Below are 16,499 nucleotides of genomic sequence, written 5' to 3'. Positions count from 1 at the left end.
GAAAATGGATTAGAACCCCCTATCAGTTTTTATTGCTGTCTGTGTCCCCCCGTTAGGGAGCTTCATCCTCTCTTTTTGTCCTGTTTACCATTATCATTGAAAGTATAAGGAAATCCCAAATGATGATTATTATAGAGGATTTATATAGCACCAACAAGTCTGCGCAGTCCTTTACAATATAAAGGAAGACAATACAGCAACAATACGATTCCAAAGAAGGGGGTTAGGAGAGAATAGAGGGTTAAACAGTTTTGGGTTGTCCCCAAAAAAGTAATAGATGGGAAATATTCCAAAGGTGACGCTATATCTGATAACCTGGTGGTCCCCAAGAGATTACCTAATTTGAAGAGATTCAATCTCACTTCATGTTTTGGCTGTGGGACAGGAAGAGAAGAGAAGTTAAATCCCCCCAATAGGGTAAAGATGGCAAAAAATAAACCTTACAGGGGTTAACCCTCCTTTATCCAAAATTAAAAAAAAAAAAAAAAAAAAAAAAAAAGGTTTTGCCTATAGTTCTACTTTAAGCCCCCGTTCACACTGGGGCGACCTGTCAGGCGACCTGGTCGCCTGACAGGTCGCCGTAGGTCGCCTGCCATAGGGAAGCTGTGGACCCGTTCTAATAGGAGCGACACAAGTCGCTCCGACTTAGAAAAAGGGTCCGGAGCTTCTTTGGGGCGACCCGGAGCGACCTGCATAGACTTCAATGTTATGAAGTCCGTGCCGGCCGCTCCGAGGTCGCGGTGCCAGCAGCGCGCCGCGACCTATGAGGTAACCCGGCAAAGTAGCGTCGCCCCAGTGTGAACGGGGCCTAACCCTATTCAATGTATGTAGGAGTTTCCAACCCTTTAATAAACAAGTTGTCATCCAAAGATTATGTTTGCTTTTGCAGCTGCTACATGGCCTTGAGTGATTACACCAGTAATCTCAAATCTTTTTCCAAACTCTGATTGACGCAACTACTAATTTTACATTTAATATATGAGAAGCAATGCTGTTATGATGGCCTAAGTACATGCTTTAAAAATTTCCAACATGACATGCCATCTGCTCCTGTTGCCAGTGTGTTCAGATTGTTCTTTATGATGGAACAATCCTTCTATGAATTTCCACCTCTAAATAAACATACATTTGTGTCATAAGCAAAAGTTAGTAGTAGTATAACATCAGAAAGAAGATCCCAAAAACTGCCTTTAAAAAAAGCATCCATACTAGTTTAGTCTGACCTTTTAATTTCTAGAGATGAAACCCATATGCACTAATGTTATACTAGCTAAGCATTCCCTGTATTTAAGAGATGGCTCCCTCACGGTAGAAGTTTTATTCTAAAAATCCTACAAGTGACTCTGTCTTGAGAAAAGTATGGGGCTTCACAGATGTGGGACAAGCATGCTATTAAATGAGTGCCACAAAAGTGTCCGAAATACTTAACACTTTACTGGTTCTGGGTCAGAGAATCAAAAAGCATAAAAGCTGAATTACAAGAGTTCATCGCTTTGTAAAAAGAGTAGGAAACACTATGAGTTAAGTCCAAGGAGGTGCATGACATGAACTTCTACAATGATCTCTATTATTTATATCTGGCAGGTTTATGGCTCTGCCGGAGCAGGGCTATGAGAGAGGAGAGAAAGGCACACAGAACAGCTAAGCTTGCCTCTCCCCTCTGCTACCCATTCAGAGAAACCTTTGCATTTCATGAATGAGTTCACATAATACAAAGCCTTCTGTGATTGGACAGGAGTAGGGGAGGGGCAGGCATAGCAGCTGCACTGACTAATTTTGAAGATACTTAAGCCTCGTACACACGCACCGATTGTTGGCCGACCAATCGGCCGTCTTTTGTCCAGTGTTGTTGTGTTGGTTGAAATGTGCTCTAGACTGCACACGAATTTTGTCGGCCAACAAAAACCAACTTCAGAAGTGATGTCATGTGCTGGTTTACTTTCCGTGTGTTTTTTCTTCTCTGAGCATGCCCAGTCTTGCTCATCACATTTTTGTCTGCCGAAATCTGTACTGACTGAAGAACAATCGGCCGTTCTGTTGACGTCCAACAAAAATTTTATAGCATGCACATCAGATTTTGTTCGGCCGAAAACCATAGCAGCTGCACTGACTAATTTTGAAGATACTTAAGCCTCGTACACACGCACCGATTGTTGGCCGACCAATCGGCCGTCTTTTGTCCAGTGTTGTTGTGTTGGTTGAAATGTGCTCTAGACTGCACACGAATTTTGTCGGCCAACAAAAACCAACTTCAGAAGTGATGTCATGTTCTGGTTTACTTTCCGTGTGTTTTTTCTTCTCTGAGCATGCCCAGTCTTGCTCATCACATTTTTGTCTGCCGAAATCTGTACTGACTGAAGAACAATCGGTCGTTCTGTTGACGGCCAACAAAAATTTTATAGCATGCACATCAGATTTTGTTCGGCCGAAAAGTCGCAGTCGGTTGTCGGAAGCATCATACTAACAAGCCGATAATCGGCCGATCGGGCGGTGGCCGAAAATTCACGGCCAACAATCAGTGCGTGTGTACGAGGCTTTAAACCCGAAGCATTAGCATCGGGCTCCTAAAAGAACAGCCAATAGTTCTGTAAGTAGTGCAATAAATCTGTCAGATGTAAAGAGATAAGTCCAGGAGATGTCATACAGCTCCTTGGACATTTTACAAAGGAGCTAAATTCCCTGAATTTAGCTTTAAAGTCAAAGAAAGACAGCTAGGGAACTAATATTCTCAAATGAAGGGTAGCAATGGCAGCCCACATACTTTTCTTATGACAGAGTCATTTAGAGGGAAAGTATAGTATTAGATATATAAGTGAATATGATCAGTTTAAAGTAAATAATCTTATCAATGAATAATAATGTTTTCTTTAAAAAAAAACCTAGCTTCTGTGTATAGTTTATGATTGCGTACAAAGAAGCAGTAATATTTGCCCATTAAAAACCCAGGCTCTGCTTCCTACATTCCTGCTTAGTAGTACTGCACAATAACCATACTTTACTTCACTTTTATCTCATTGCAGGTCTATGGGTCAGGTCAAGACTACATTGAAAACTATGGAATCTCTTTAATTTTCTCACAACCAGCCAGATATAAAAACAAGCAACACTCCCATTTTTACAGCCCATTCAGACTGGCGCGATCCGACTTCCAGGGGCGACCTGTGAAGTCGTGGTGCACAGTGTGCACCGCGACTTCGGCGCGACTTGCACGGACTTCATATAATTGAAGTCAATGCAAGTCGCCTCCAGGTCGCCCCAAAGTAGTACAGGACCCTTTTTCTAAGTCGGAGCGACTTGTGTCACTCCTATTAGAACGGGTCCTGTGCTAATCAATGGCGAGCGACCGAGCGCGACTTGTCAGGCTGACAAGTCGCCTGACAAGTCGCGCTAGTCTGAATGGACCCTTAAGCATCTCAGGATTTCAATTACCGTATATATCCTATCTGTAAGAGTTGTGTCTAAACATTTTGGTGAATGGCCTGTTATCTGAAAAGCAACATGGGCCTTGCACATGGCTATCCAGGAACACGTCGAGAAGCACCACCTAATGTGGACTACATGTGCCCGTCAGGGTAAACCCACTGCGGGTAGTCAAACAAAGTCAGTGTGAGAGGTAAGAGGTAGGTGTGAGAATGGTGCAACAAGTGAACTTCAAGTCCTGCTACAAATTGGGGAAAACAGCGATGCATGAAATGTCGGTGCAAGTGTATGGGACGGAAGCCGTGAGCAGAAAATGTGTTTACAAATGCTTCCACAACGGGAAGGAATCGACTCCCCCGCTGAGAAAAACGTAGTCCGCCGACGGAGCGGACATGTGTGAAAGGCTTTCACACAGACCAAATAATATACCCTGATTTGGGTTATTTTTACTAAAGAAATGTAGCAGTATAAATTTTGGTCAAAATAGAGAAAATACTTTTTTGCAAAATTGTATGACAGAAACAAATAAACAAAAAAAAACAATTTTTTTAATTTTTGGTCTTTTTTCTTTTGTAGCAAGAAAAAAAAAAAAAAAAAACCCCAGTGGTAAATAGATACCTCCAAAAAGCTCTATTTGTGTGAAAACAAAAAGGATAAAAATTTTGTTTGGGTGTTGCATGACGGCGTAATTGTCATTCAAATTGTAAGAGCACTGAAAGCTAAAAATTGGCCTGGGAAGGAAGGGGGTCAAAGTGGCCAGTATTGAGGTGGTTAAACATGTGCCTCTGTTTAGTTTTCAGTCCAGATAAATGTATAGTATTAAAGGTCAATTGCACCTTAAACTGATATTTTAGTTTTGAGTTAAAGCATAATTCCACTTTTGTTGAGAAAAAAGCATTCCCCTCTAGATGATCTATGTACATTACAAGGATTTTAACAAACTTTGTTGCAGATTTCTACCTTTTTGTTATTCTGAACAAATCATTGTTTTTTACTCGGTGCTGAGTGGGTCTAATGGGAGTGGTTTCATAATTATCTATCAACTGTGGCAGCTGCAGGGCACTAATAAGGAAATCTGCTGGGCCTGCATCCCTTTAGACGTGTTCCTATTGGGAGTGTTTCACCAAAAATGACATTTTTTTTGCAGAGGATGCCAGAAATCTGACTTGTATCTTAGGCAGACTTCCCGGGAAAATTAGTGAACCAATCACACAAGCAGGAAATTATGTTTCTGGGGTGTGGTCAGTAGACATTCTGTGTACAGAACAGCTCCATGTAGCCATATTGCATTGCAATTTCAGAAAATACAACAGCTGCAGATTGAAAAGGAGAGGTAATTTTTAATAACATTCAATTACAATATGATTTGTGTCACAATTGTATACACTATATTGTTTTTTCTTTATTTGCTATTTTTGTTCCCCCACAAAAGTGCAGTCACTCTTTAAAGCATTAGTTAGATTTTCTTGTAGCATTCCATGACTTGGTTGTGTAATGGCAGTGACAGATAAAAAAATACAATTCGGTGTAAAATTCAATTAGTTAGCCAAATATCACTTTTGAGGAAAGCTACATTTACGATGTATTCTTACCCGCACAAAGATGAGTGTATTACTGTCCCCAACTTGATATTTTCCCTCTGATACCTTAATCATTGGAAACTGAGATGGACAACGGCAGCAACCTAATATCTCACGAACCTGCAGACAGAAAACAACAGTGTTAGGAGACAACAAGCCGACAGTATAAACAAACTAAAACGAGTGGTCTAAAAAGGATTCCATCTTTTCTTTCTTTATTAGTGTCTCATAGCAGTGTCTCTGACCCAGAGTTGTATAAAGTACTCGAAAGCCATACTTGAGTAAAAGTACAAGTGCTCGATCAAAAAGTGACTTGAGTAGAAGTGGAAGTGCTCGATCAAAAAGTGACTTGAGTAGAAGTGGAAGTGCTCGATCAAAAAGTGACTTGAGTAGAAGTGGAAGTGCTCGATCAAAAAGTGACTTGAGTAGAAGTACTAAAGTATTCAACATTTTTTGTACTTAAGTATTGCAAGTAGTTTTTTTTTTTGCTACTCAAGTACTGAAAGTAAAAGTAACAGTAGTTTTTTTAAAAAAAATTTGCTACTCAAGTACTGAAAGTAAAAGTACAAGCATTGTGTTATGTAGTTATTAAAGAAAGAAGTCAAAAGTTTATTAAAGTTAAAGTTATTAAAGTTAAAGTTATTAAAGAAAGAAGTCAAAAGTACACCTGACATTATACATATTATTTCGAGCTTCATGAAACCTGCCATCTACTGTTCTGGCAGTGGTAATTTTTATAATTGTAACGAGTAACTATGCAGCACAAAAAAAAATATCGGAGTAGAAGTATTGAAATCATTGAAAAAATGTAGTGAAGTAAAAGTGGAAGTAGGAGAAAAAAACTCTACTCTAGGAAAGTACAGACACCGCCTTTCGGTACTTAAGTACAGTAGTGAAGTAGTTCTACTTTGTTACTATACATCTCTGCTCTGACCTAATAAAATCATAGGTCATGTTGCTACGGGAAACAAAATGTGGCAATTAGGACACATACTGTAGATGTTTTAAATGAAGGACAGCAAGGGCCTGTGTCGACAGGCTTTTGTTTGCTTCAAACAGGTTTTGCCTTTCAAGACAAGTCAACGGGAATGCAAAATGTGATTGAAGCAAGGTAGATGCAGGTCAGAAGGAGGTTGGCTGCAGGTCAAGAGCACCTGTCAATGTCAGAATCTTAGAAGCATCTGAAACTGATGCCATTGACACAAGCCCCAATACACACTGCATGTAATATGTATATGGGGGATGCTGTCTATAATTGCTTTGGGCTACTCTGTTTAGCATACCATAAATATCAGTTTTAACCCCTTGGAGCCGAAGCCTTTTTCTGACATTTGCTGCTTACAAGTTAAAATCTGTATTTTTGCTAGAAAATTACTTAGAAACCCCCCAAACAAATATAAGAGAAACAGTCCACAGGGATTGCTGCACAAATATTCTTTCTTTTATTGGAAAAACATCCAAAAGTACATACCAGTGCAATGGCAGAGTATTTCAATTAGTACTATTATTACTAATTATTTCAATTAGTATATATTACTAATTGAAATACTCTGCCATTGCACTGGTATGTACTTTTGGATGTTTTTCCAATATAAGAAAGAATATTTGTGCAGCAATCCCTGTGGACTTTTTCTCTTATATATACAGCCTCTGGGATGGCTTGATTGCTTTGCACACAAATCCAACGAACCATTGCTGTTGTGCTGTTCACCTGTGAAATATATATATATATATATATATATATATATATACACTGTATTTATATATATATATATATATACTGTATTTATATTTATATATATATATATATATATATATATATATATATATATATATATATATATTTTTTAGCAGAGACCCTAGAGAATAAAATGGCGATTGTTCCAATATTTCATGTCACAGCGGTCTTTCAAATGCAATTTTTTGGGATGAAATACACTTTCATGAGTTAAAAAAAAAAAAAAAAAAAATAGTAAAGTTAGCCAATTTCTTTTGTATAACGTGAAGGATGATGTTACGCTGAGTAAATAGATACCGAACATGTCATGCTTTAAAATTGTGTACACTCGTGGAATGACGACAAACTTCGGGTACCTAAAAATCTCCAAAGGCATAGGTTACCTGTTTAGAGTTACAATTCTAGTCTTGTACTAGAATTATTTCACTCGATCTAATGATCGCGGCGATACCTCACATGTGTGGTTGGAACACCGTTTTCATATGCAGGCGTGACTTGCATATGTGTTCGCTTCTGGGCGCGAGCACGGAGGGACAGGACGCTTTCAATTATGTTTTTTTTTATTGTTTTATTTTGTTTTTACATTATTCTTTTAAAAAAAAATTTTTGATCACTTTTATTGCTGTCACAAGGAATGTAAACATCCCTTGTGACAGTAATAGGTAGTGACAGGTGCTCTTTATGGAGGGATCTGGGGTATAAAAGACCCCCAAATCCCTTCTCTGCACTTAAAAGCATTCAAAATGCCAAGTTTGGCTGTTTTGAATGCTGTCATTTTTTTTTTTTAAAAAGTTGGTGCCTTTAAGGTTTCAGTACCTGGAAGTGATGTCATGAAATCGCTTCCGGGTTTTTAAATCAGAGACCCGATCAGTGCCGAATGCGGCTTTGTTCGGCACTTCGACCAGCCGACGGTCATTATTTTCCTCAAAAGTCTACAAACAATACCCCATAATGACAACGTGAAAGAAGTTAGTTTGAAATCTTTGCAAATTTATTCAAAATAAAAATGAAAAAAAAAAATCACATAAGTATTCACAGCCTTTGCTATGACACTCAAAATTGAGCTCAGGTGCATCCGGGTTTCCACTGATCATGCTTGAGATGTTTCTACATCTTGATTGGAGTCCACCTGTGGTAAATTCAGTTGATTGGACATGATTTAGAAAGGCACACACCTGTCTATATAAGGTCCCACAGTTCATGTCTGAGCACAAACCAAGCCATGAAGTCCAAAGAATTGTAGACCTCTGAGACAGGATTGTATCAAGGCATACATCTGGGGAAGGGTACTGAAAAATTTCTGCAAGGTCTGAATGAGCACAGTGGCCTCCGTTATCTGTAAATGGAAGAAGTTTGACACCGAGCGATTGGGGGAGAAAGGCTCCAGTGTTTCTCTGTGGAGAGAGGAGAACCTTGCAAAAGTACAACCATCTCTGCAGCCCTCCACCAATCAGGCCTGAACGGTAGAGTGGCCAGACTGAAACCACTCCTCGGTAAAAGGCACATGACAACCCATCTGGAGTTTGCCAAAAGGTTCCTGACGGACTTTCAGACCATGAGAAACAAAATTCTCTTGTCTAATGAATCAAAGATTGAATTGTTTGGCCTGAATGGAAAGAGCCATGTCTGGAGGAAACCAGGCACCGCTCATCACCTGGCCAATACCATCCCTAGAGTGGAACATGGTGGTGGCATTATCATGCTGTGGGGATGTTTTTCAGTGGCAGGAACTGGGAGACTAGTCAGGATCGAGGGAAAGATGAATGCAGCAATGTACAGAGACCTCCTTGATGAAAACCTGCTCCAGAGCGCTCTGGACCTCAGACTGAGGCAAAGGTTCATCTTCCAACAGGACAACGACCCTAAGCACACAGCCAAGATAAAGGAGTGGCTACAGGAAAACTCTGTGAATGTCCCTGAGTGGCCCAGCCAGAGCCCAGACTTGAACCAGATTAAACATCTCTGGAGAGATCTGAAAATGGCTGTGCACCAACGCTCCCCATCCAACCTGATGAAGCTTGAGAGGTCCTGCAATGAAGAATGGGAGAAACTTCCCAAAAATAGGTGTGCCAAGCTTTTGGCATCATACTCAAAATCACATGAGGCTGTATATGGTGCAAAAGGTGCTTCAACAGAGTATTGAGCAAAGGCTGTAAATACTTATGTACATGGGATTTTTTTTTAATACATTTGCAAAGACTTTAAACAAACTTCTTTCACTTTGTCATTATGGGGTATTGTTTGTAGAACTTTGAGGACAATAATGAATTGAATCCATTTTGGAAAAGGCCTGTAACATAAAAAACATAGAAAAAGTGAAGTGCTGTGAATACCTTCCAGATGCACTGTATATCATATTTATTTGTTTTAAACCTTTGACAACTTTAGCTTAAGTTACTTCCTGGTTTCTTGCCTAGGCAAATGATGTCATACATCCCAGGAGTCTTTAGGAGGGGAGGACAGTAGGAGGAGTTTGTTTTCTCAGCTAAGCACACTCTCCTGTCTGCATGCCTGAGCTAAGGGGAGATTGATTCCAGGAAGTAAATGCTACATGAATCCTTATTTAAAATAGCTGCAGTCAGAAATGCTGGTGGTGTTTTTCAAAGTGATTTCTCAACAAAATAAAGCATGAAGACATGGATAGATGGGGGAATTGGCTTTGAATATTAAAATTGAATGAAATAGCATTTTTGGTTTGGGGTGCTCAGATGCAGCAAAGACCTGCTTTATGCAACATTTACAGGTCTTGTCCCTCCCCAACCCTGTGACTGAACAGTGAAAGGAGAAGCAGCAGACTTTGTTACTCTGCTGCCCCTTATATTAGTATGTCCTTTGTTAGCACATAAGCAATGCAGCACAGCTGACTGAGTACTGCTGTACATGGATTACAAGGCTGATACCAGGTCAAATTCATGTACTTACACTGCATGCATTATAATACATTTAATTATGTATTAATAAACACAGAGCTGCATCATCTGTGTCTTTTATATCTGCCTAGAATTCAACTTTAAACAAGATATTGTCATTGCAAATAATGGATCTTGATGTGGACATAGTGTACCTTCATATACACTGTTTAGTGCATATATCTGATTTTAAACTTTATGGACCTGATACTTTGTGATAAATTGGTAAACAATATAACAGGTGCAAACTTTATATTATCATGGACTCTACTCTGTTGATCTATCACTCATTTTACAGCACACGTTTCGATGGAAGCCATGTGATCAAACTGGCACAGTACACAGACTTAGAATAAATAATAGCCGGAGAGAATAAACTTTACTACCTATCACACACCCTTTCTTAAAATATAATAAAGCGGAACCCACCCAACAGTAAATCTTCCTCCAAGGACAAATGGATTATTTTATTGATCTATATGTATATATCCTCTAGGATAAGAACATTTATTTTGCATATTTTTCACAGTAATCAAACAGATATTTGCATCTATAGATTTGCATCCATACGCATAAAATGAGGGATGACAGCAGCCTGACTTGTTGAACACAAACACTTTCCATTGCTTCTTGTTAATACTATACAGTTACAGCTTGTTAATACAATAGCATAAAACAAATTGGCCGAAAATGTTAAAAAATTTAGATTTTTACTTTTTTTTTTTGGGAATTTCATATAAAAAAATGTGAAAAATATTGTTATTTTTGCAAAATTGACGCTCTTTTTTTGTCTTTAGCGCGTGATCAAAAAATCGCACAGGTGATCAAATACCACCAAAAGAAAGCTCTGTTTGTGGGAAAAAAAGGACGTCAAATTCGTTTAGGTACAGCGTCGCACGACCGTGCAATTGTCCGTTAAAGTCACGCAGTGCCGAATCGCAAAATACCCCCTGGTCAGGAAGGGGGTAAAATCTTCCGGGGCTTAAGTGGTTAAAGTGGTACTAAAGCAATAATCAAAAATGACTTACTAAACTAAACCCTCCCATCCTTTACTGCAAACAAAGCTGCCATGTTAGCATCTGATATGCAGTTCCCATGAAGCTGCACATGTAATGGTATGACACCAGCCATGCCATGCCTTGACAGCTTGGCTGAGAGCACAAGCAACCTTGTCAGTTATCAATTATGAAATGCCTTGAATGTAACTGTTTTTTTGAAACATTTAAACTGATATTAGTTCCGCTTTAACAAAGCAGTCTTTGTTTTTCCAATAATAGACAGGCTCTTAGTAAAGTGCTGGATAAGAAAAAAGCCCCCTTCCTAATGAGAAATTCTCACTTAAAGAGGTTGTAAACTCCGCCGATGACGTCATCAGCGCATGCGCTCTGAAGAAACGGTCGTCGTGCCGTTCCTTCAGAGCCCTGTGCCTTGACCAGCGACTCATGGCCAGTAGCATACTTGGAGTCCGCAGACCAGGAAGGAAGACGGCTGAAGGTGGATGCGGCCTCCAGCGGGGACGACGAGTGCTTCGTTTGGAGGTAAGTGTCACATAATGTGCTGGTATGCAATGCATACTAGCACATTATACCTTTACTTTGCAGGGAAGAAAAAAACTAAAAAAAAAGGAAGAGTTTACTTCCTCTTTAATGTAACCAGGGGTAAAGGAGGACGATTATCCTTATTTTACTCAGGATGGCGGTTCTCCATTACCCCTGGTTACATTACCAGCATTTTACGAAGAGGCCTTTTATTATTGGATATTTATGCAGGTTATGATCAGGAGTGACATCTGTGTCTAGCATACTATGTTTTCTGAAAGTCAAGGTGCATCTCTTGGTATAAAGGACAAGTACCAAAGTTAATTACACATACACTCTGAAACATGTGGACATACATAGGGGAATGCATGTCAAAACCACTATGGTTTATTAGTGCTATTGAGGCCCTGGGTGCAGAGGTATAATCTAAACGAAAATCTTTCAAGTATGATACATTCTGCCAGTGAGTCTGTTATTTTATTATTACATTTTTTTTTAAACCTCTTTTCTTAGACAAATGGTATCCAAGCAAAGGTGTCAGTTAGAGGGTTAATGCAAACTGTTTACCACTGACAGGGGCGCTTACAATGGTCAGCTTTTATTCAGGTAGTTAAAACCTTTATCTCAAAAGCTGGAGTTGGCTTTTAATTTGTTAGTCACTTATGTAAAGGCCATTTAAAGCTTCTAGCCCATCTGAGACTACCCACTCCAGACAGTGCTTTTGCCCAAGGGTGTTTCCGTTGCTTCTCCTTCAATAGAGGAGACGCTCTAATGCCTCGTGCACACGCATCGATAGTTGGCCGTGAATTTTCGGCCAACGTCCGATCGGTCGATTTTCGGCTTGTTAGTATGATGCTTCCGACAACCGACTGCGACTTTTCGGCCGAACAAAATCTGGTGTGCAAGCTATAAAATTTTTGTTGGCCGTCAACAGAACGGCCGATTGTTCCTCAGTCAGTACAGATTTCGGCAGACAAAAATCTGATGAGCAAGACTGGGCATGCTCAGAGAAGAAAAAACACACGGAAAGTTAACCAGCACATGACATCACTTCTGAAGTTGGTTTTTGTTGGCCGATAAAATTCGTGTGCAGTCTAGAGCACATTTTAACCAACACAACAACACTGGACAAAAGACGGCTGATCGTCGGCCGATAATCGTTGCGTTTGTACGAGGCATAAGACAAGAAGTGTGCTACTGACCTGATCACCAGGTGAAAAAGAAAAACAAAAAAAAACCGGTAAGCTAAAGCGCACGCTGGGAAGCGGGCTGTCATGTCCTTAACAAACAGTCATCAGCTGTTAGCGGGGTTCCCCGCTAACAGCTGAATGTAAAAAAAAGTATTTCTGGCAAAAAAAAATAAAAATCAGGAACAACAAGGCCCCCCCTTCGGGTCTGTTATGGATTTGTAGGGAAATCCAACAGCAAAATATAAAAAAATGGCATGGGGTCGCCCCCAAAGTCCATACTAGACCCTTATCCGAGCATGCAGCCCAGCAGGTCAGGAAAGGGAGGGGACGAGCGAGCACCCCTCCCCATACCCTCCTGAACCGTACCAGGCGGCCACATGCCCTCAACATTGGGGGGGGGGGGGGGGAGTGCTTTGGGGCAGGGGGGGGGTTGATGGGGACAAAGGCCTCTTCCCCACAACCCTGGGCTGTGGTTGTGGGGTCTGCAGACAGAGGGCTTATCAGAATCTGGAAGCCCCCTTTAAGAAGGGGCCCCCAGATCTCGCCCCCCCATATGAATAAGTATGGGGTACATTGTACCCCTACCCATTCACCAAAAAAGTGTCAAAGTGAATAAAGACAGTACAAACGTTTTTGACAATTCCTTTATTACAAAAAACAAAACAAAAAAAACAAATGTCCTTCAATGTAGATCCATCGTCAATCACGACACCCGCCGCCACCGCCGACCCGAAAAAAAGAAAAAAGCTTCACTCGTGACGAATGTTCCCACGGTCTGCCTGCTCCGCCATAGCTAAGGGGTTGGGCCACCTGGCGATGTCACCTGACTGACAGCTGATGACTTATCTGTTGTTAAGGACACAGCCGGCTTACTGAGTGTTTAAGGGAAAAAAAAAAACTCAACATGCAAATACATGTAAAACGCAACACTTGCGTTTTTGGTGTGGGTTCATTGAAGTCTATTACACGCAAAAATTCCCTGACCCTTTCCAAAAATGCACTGGCTAAAAAACGCATAGATGTACCTACTATCTTAAATGGACTTTAGTGCGTTTCTGAAAACTGCAAAATGCACAAAAAAATGAATAGGTGTGAAGGTAGGGTAACTCACGCCCCCTTCAGCTTTATATATCTTAAAGGATCCCTATGCAGAAGTCTTCATCTCTACTTCTTTCCACAAAGCTAAAACAAAGTTGTCACTCACTTTTATTAAGGCTCCATTCACACTTGTGCAACTTGTCATGCAACTTTGGACATCAAAGTTGCATGACAAGTCATTCCCATGTTTTACAATGATAACATTCATATATGCACAACTTAAAAGCGGAGTTCCGGCCTCAAATACCTTTTTTAACTAAAAATACCCCTATAATACTAATCCATCACCCTTTACAGAACCGCTATTCTCATACTTACAATATGTACAGCAGGGGTATTGAATTAAAATTCATGGAGGTCCGATTAGTAAAATTTTCTTCCAGCAGAGGTCCAGATTGCATTTTTGCGTGATGACTTGGATTCTTTACATCACAGCCCAGTTGTGCAGGCACGACAGCCCATTCATTTGAATGGGCTGCTGTGTCTGCGTTTTCTGCTGGGAAAAAGCCCTGGCACCTTTTTAAAATGCAGTCGCATGGAAAGTGCAATTTCCAAGTGTGGGAAACCGCACCTTGTATATCATTGCATTTAAGAGTCAATGGTACCCCTGCACGTTTTCTGTGCAGCTGCTTATCCCCCTTCACATCACCACCCCCCCCCCCCCCCCCACACACACAGCACTGTCCCCCTTCACATCACCCCCACACACACACACACACACACACACACACACAGCACTGTCCCTCTTCACATCCCCAGCCCACCCACACACCACTGCCCCCTTCATATATCACCCCCAAAGTGCTGCCCCTTTCACATATCCCCCCACAGCACTGTCCCTCTCACATCCCCCCACACCACTGCCCCCTTCAAATATCCCCCCACAGCACTGCCACCTTCACCTATCCCCCCACAGCATTGCCACCTTCACCTATCCCCCCAACAGCACTGTCCCTCTCACATCCCCCCCACAGCACCACTGTCCCCTTCACCTATCCCCACCAACAGCACTGTCCCTCTCACATCCCCCCACAGCACTGTCCCTCTCACATCCCCCCACAGCACTGGTCCCTTTACCTATCCCCCCAACAGCACTGGTCCCTCTCAAATCCCCCCAACATCACTGTCCCTCTCACATCCCCCCAACATCACTGTCCCTCTCACAACCCCCCAACATCACTGTCCCTCTCACATCCCCCCCCCCCAACATCACTGTCCCTCTCACATCCCCCCACAGCACTGCCCCCTTCACCTATCCCCCCCCAACATCACTGTCCCTCTCACATCCCCCCACAGCACTGTCCCTCTCACATCCCCCCAACATCACTGTCCCTCTCACATCCCCCCAACATCACTGTCCCCTTCACCTATCCCCCTACAGCACTGCCCCTTCACCTATCCCCCCAACATCACTGTCCCTCTCACATCCCCCCAACAGTACTGCCCCCTTCACATATCCCCCCAACATCACTGTCCCTCTCACATCCCCCAACAGCACTGCCGCCTTCACATATCCCCCCAACAGCACTGCCGCTTTCACATATCCCCCCAACAGCACTGCCCCCTTCACCTATCACCCCACAGCACTGCCCCCTTCACCTATCCCCCCACAGCACTGCCCCCTTCACCTATCCCCCCACAGCACTGCCCCCTTCACCTATCCCCCCAACATCACTGCCCCCTTCACCTATCACCCCAACAGCACTGCCCCCTTCACCTATCACCCCACAGCACTGCCCCCTTCACCTATCCCCCCAACATCACTGCCCCCTTCACATATCACCCCAACATCACTGCCCCCTTCACATATCACCCCAAAAGCACTGCCACCTTCACATATCCCCCGCAAAGCACTGCCCTTCTCACATCCCCCCACACCACTGCCCCTCTCACATCCCCCCACACCACTGCCCCCTTCACCTATCCCCCCACAGCACTGCCCCCTTCACCTATCCCCCCAACATCACTGCCCCCTTCACATATCACCCCAACAGCACTGCCCCTTCACATATCACCCCCAAAGCACTGCCCCTTTCACATCCCCCTCACAGCACTGTCTCCCTTTACATCACCCCCCCCCCCCACACACACACACACACACACACACACACACACACACACACCACTGCCCCCTTATATAACCCCCACACACATACACAGCACTGCCGTGTTAACACACACCCCCATAGCACTGCCCCCTTTACATCAACACACACCACTACCCTCTAAACATATCACCCCCACAGCATTGCTCCCCTTTACATGAATCCCCACACACCACACTACCCCCTGTACATGACCCCTGCTCCCCAATCATCCTTCACAACTTCACAGCCCTGTCCTCCCTTCACTCTCCTACCTTACACACACAGAAAGGAGAGCAGCAGGCGGGACAATCTCTAGAGGCAGAAGGACAGCAGCCTTGCAAGCAGAGAGGCAGCCGATTGTGTGACTCCCAGCCAATCACCTCCCACCTCCCAGCAGCCAATCACCTCCAACCTGAAAAGTTAATTCAGGCAGCTGCCTCTCCCCATTCAATGCCCGCCCCCAGTCAAAGTCCCGCCTCCGGCCATCCACCCTGCTCTGCTAATGACAGCAGCAGAGGCAGAGAAGAAAATAAGCAGCTGATCGCGGTGGTCCTGACAGAGCAGCAGCTCGGGCCGGAAACGGACTGTGGGCCGCCATTTAGTGATGCCCGGTGTACAGTATTGGCTTTTAGTTAAAATCTTACTTTTAAAAATGCTGTCTGAGCGTGGCCATTTGGATGTGGGCATCTGAGGCCGCTGTGTAATCTGCTGTGTCCTTCTTCCTGATTCCAGGGAGTGTTCTGGGAGTTCTTCCTGATTATAGGCTCCTGTGAGTGATGACAAACAGCTCCCAGGATGCAATGCAAAGGCGGAAGTGATGTTGGTGGCCGTAGCCACAGAGGGGGGAGAAGGAGGAAGTACAATCAAAAATGCCCTGAAAATAAGGTAAGGGACCTCCGCAAAAAATTGAAAATGCCCAATTGTTGATCAGCATAGCGA

At 42.7% G+C, this 16,499-nt stretch overlaps 1 protein-coding gene across 1 annotated transcript in view; it reads right to left on the bottom strand.

Annotated features, from left to right (window-relative positions):
• The window catches only part of GAS2L1 (growth arrest specific 2 like 1), a 92,679-nt gene that overhangs the window by 42,472 nt on the left and 33,708 nt on the right, over window positions 1–16,499 (bottom strand). The window contains exon 3 of the mRNA XM_082273147.1: window positions 5,013–5,120. Coding sequence (XP_082129273.1) covers window positions 5,013–5,120 — 108 coding nt within the window. The remainder of the gene's footprint in view (window positions 1–5,012; window positions 5,121–16,499) is intronic.

The sequence above is a fragment of the Pelophylax lessonae genome (assembly GCF_965119305.1).
Source record: "Pelophylax lessonae genome assembly, chromosome: 1".
NCBI lineage: Eukaryota > Metazoa > Chordata > Amphibia > Anura > Ranidae > Pelophylax > Pelophylax lessonae.
The sequence above is the reverse complement of the archived record's forward strand: the minus strand, read 5'-3'. Positions and strand labels throughout refer to the sequence as shown.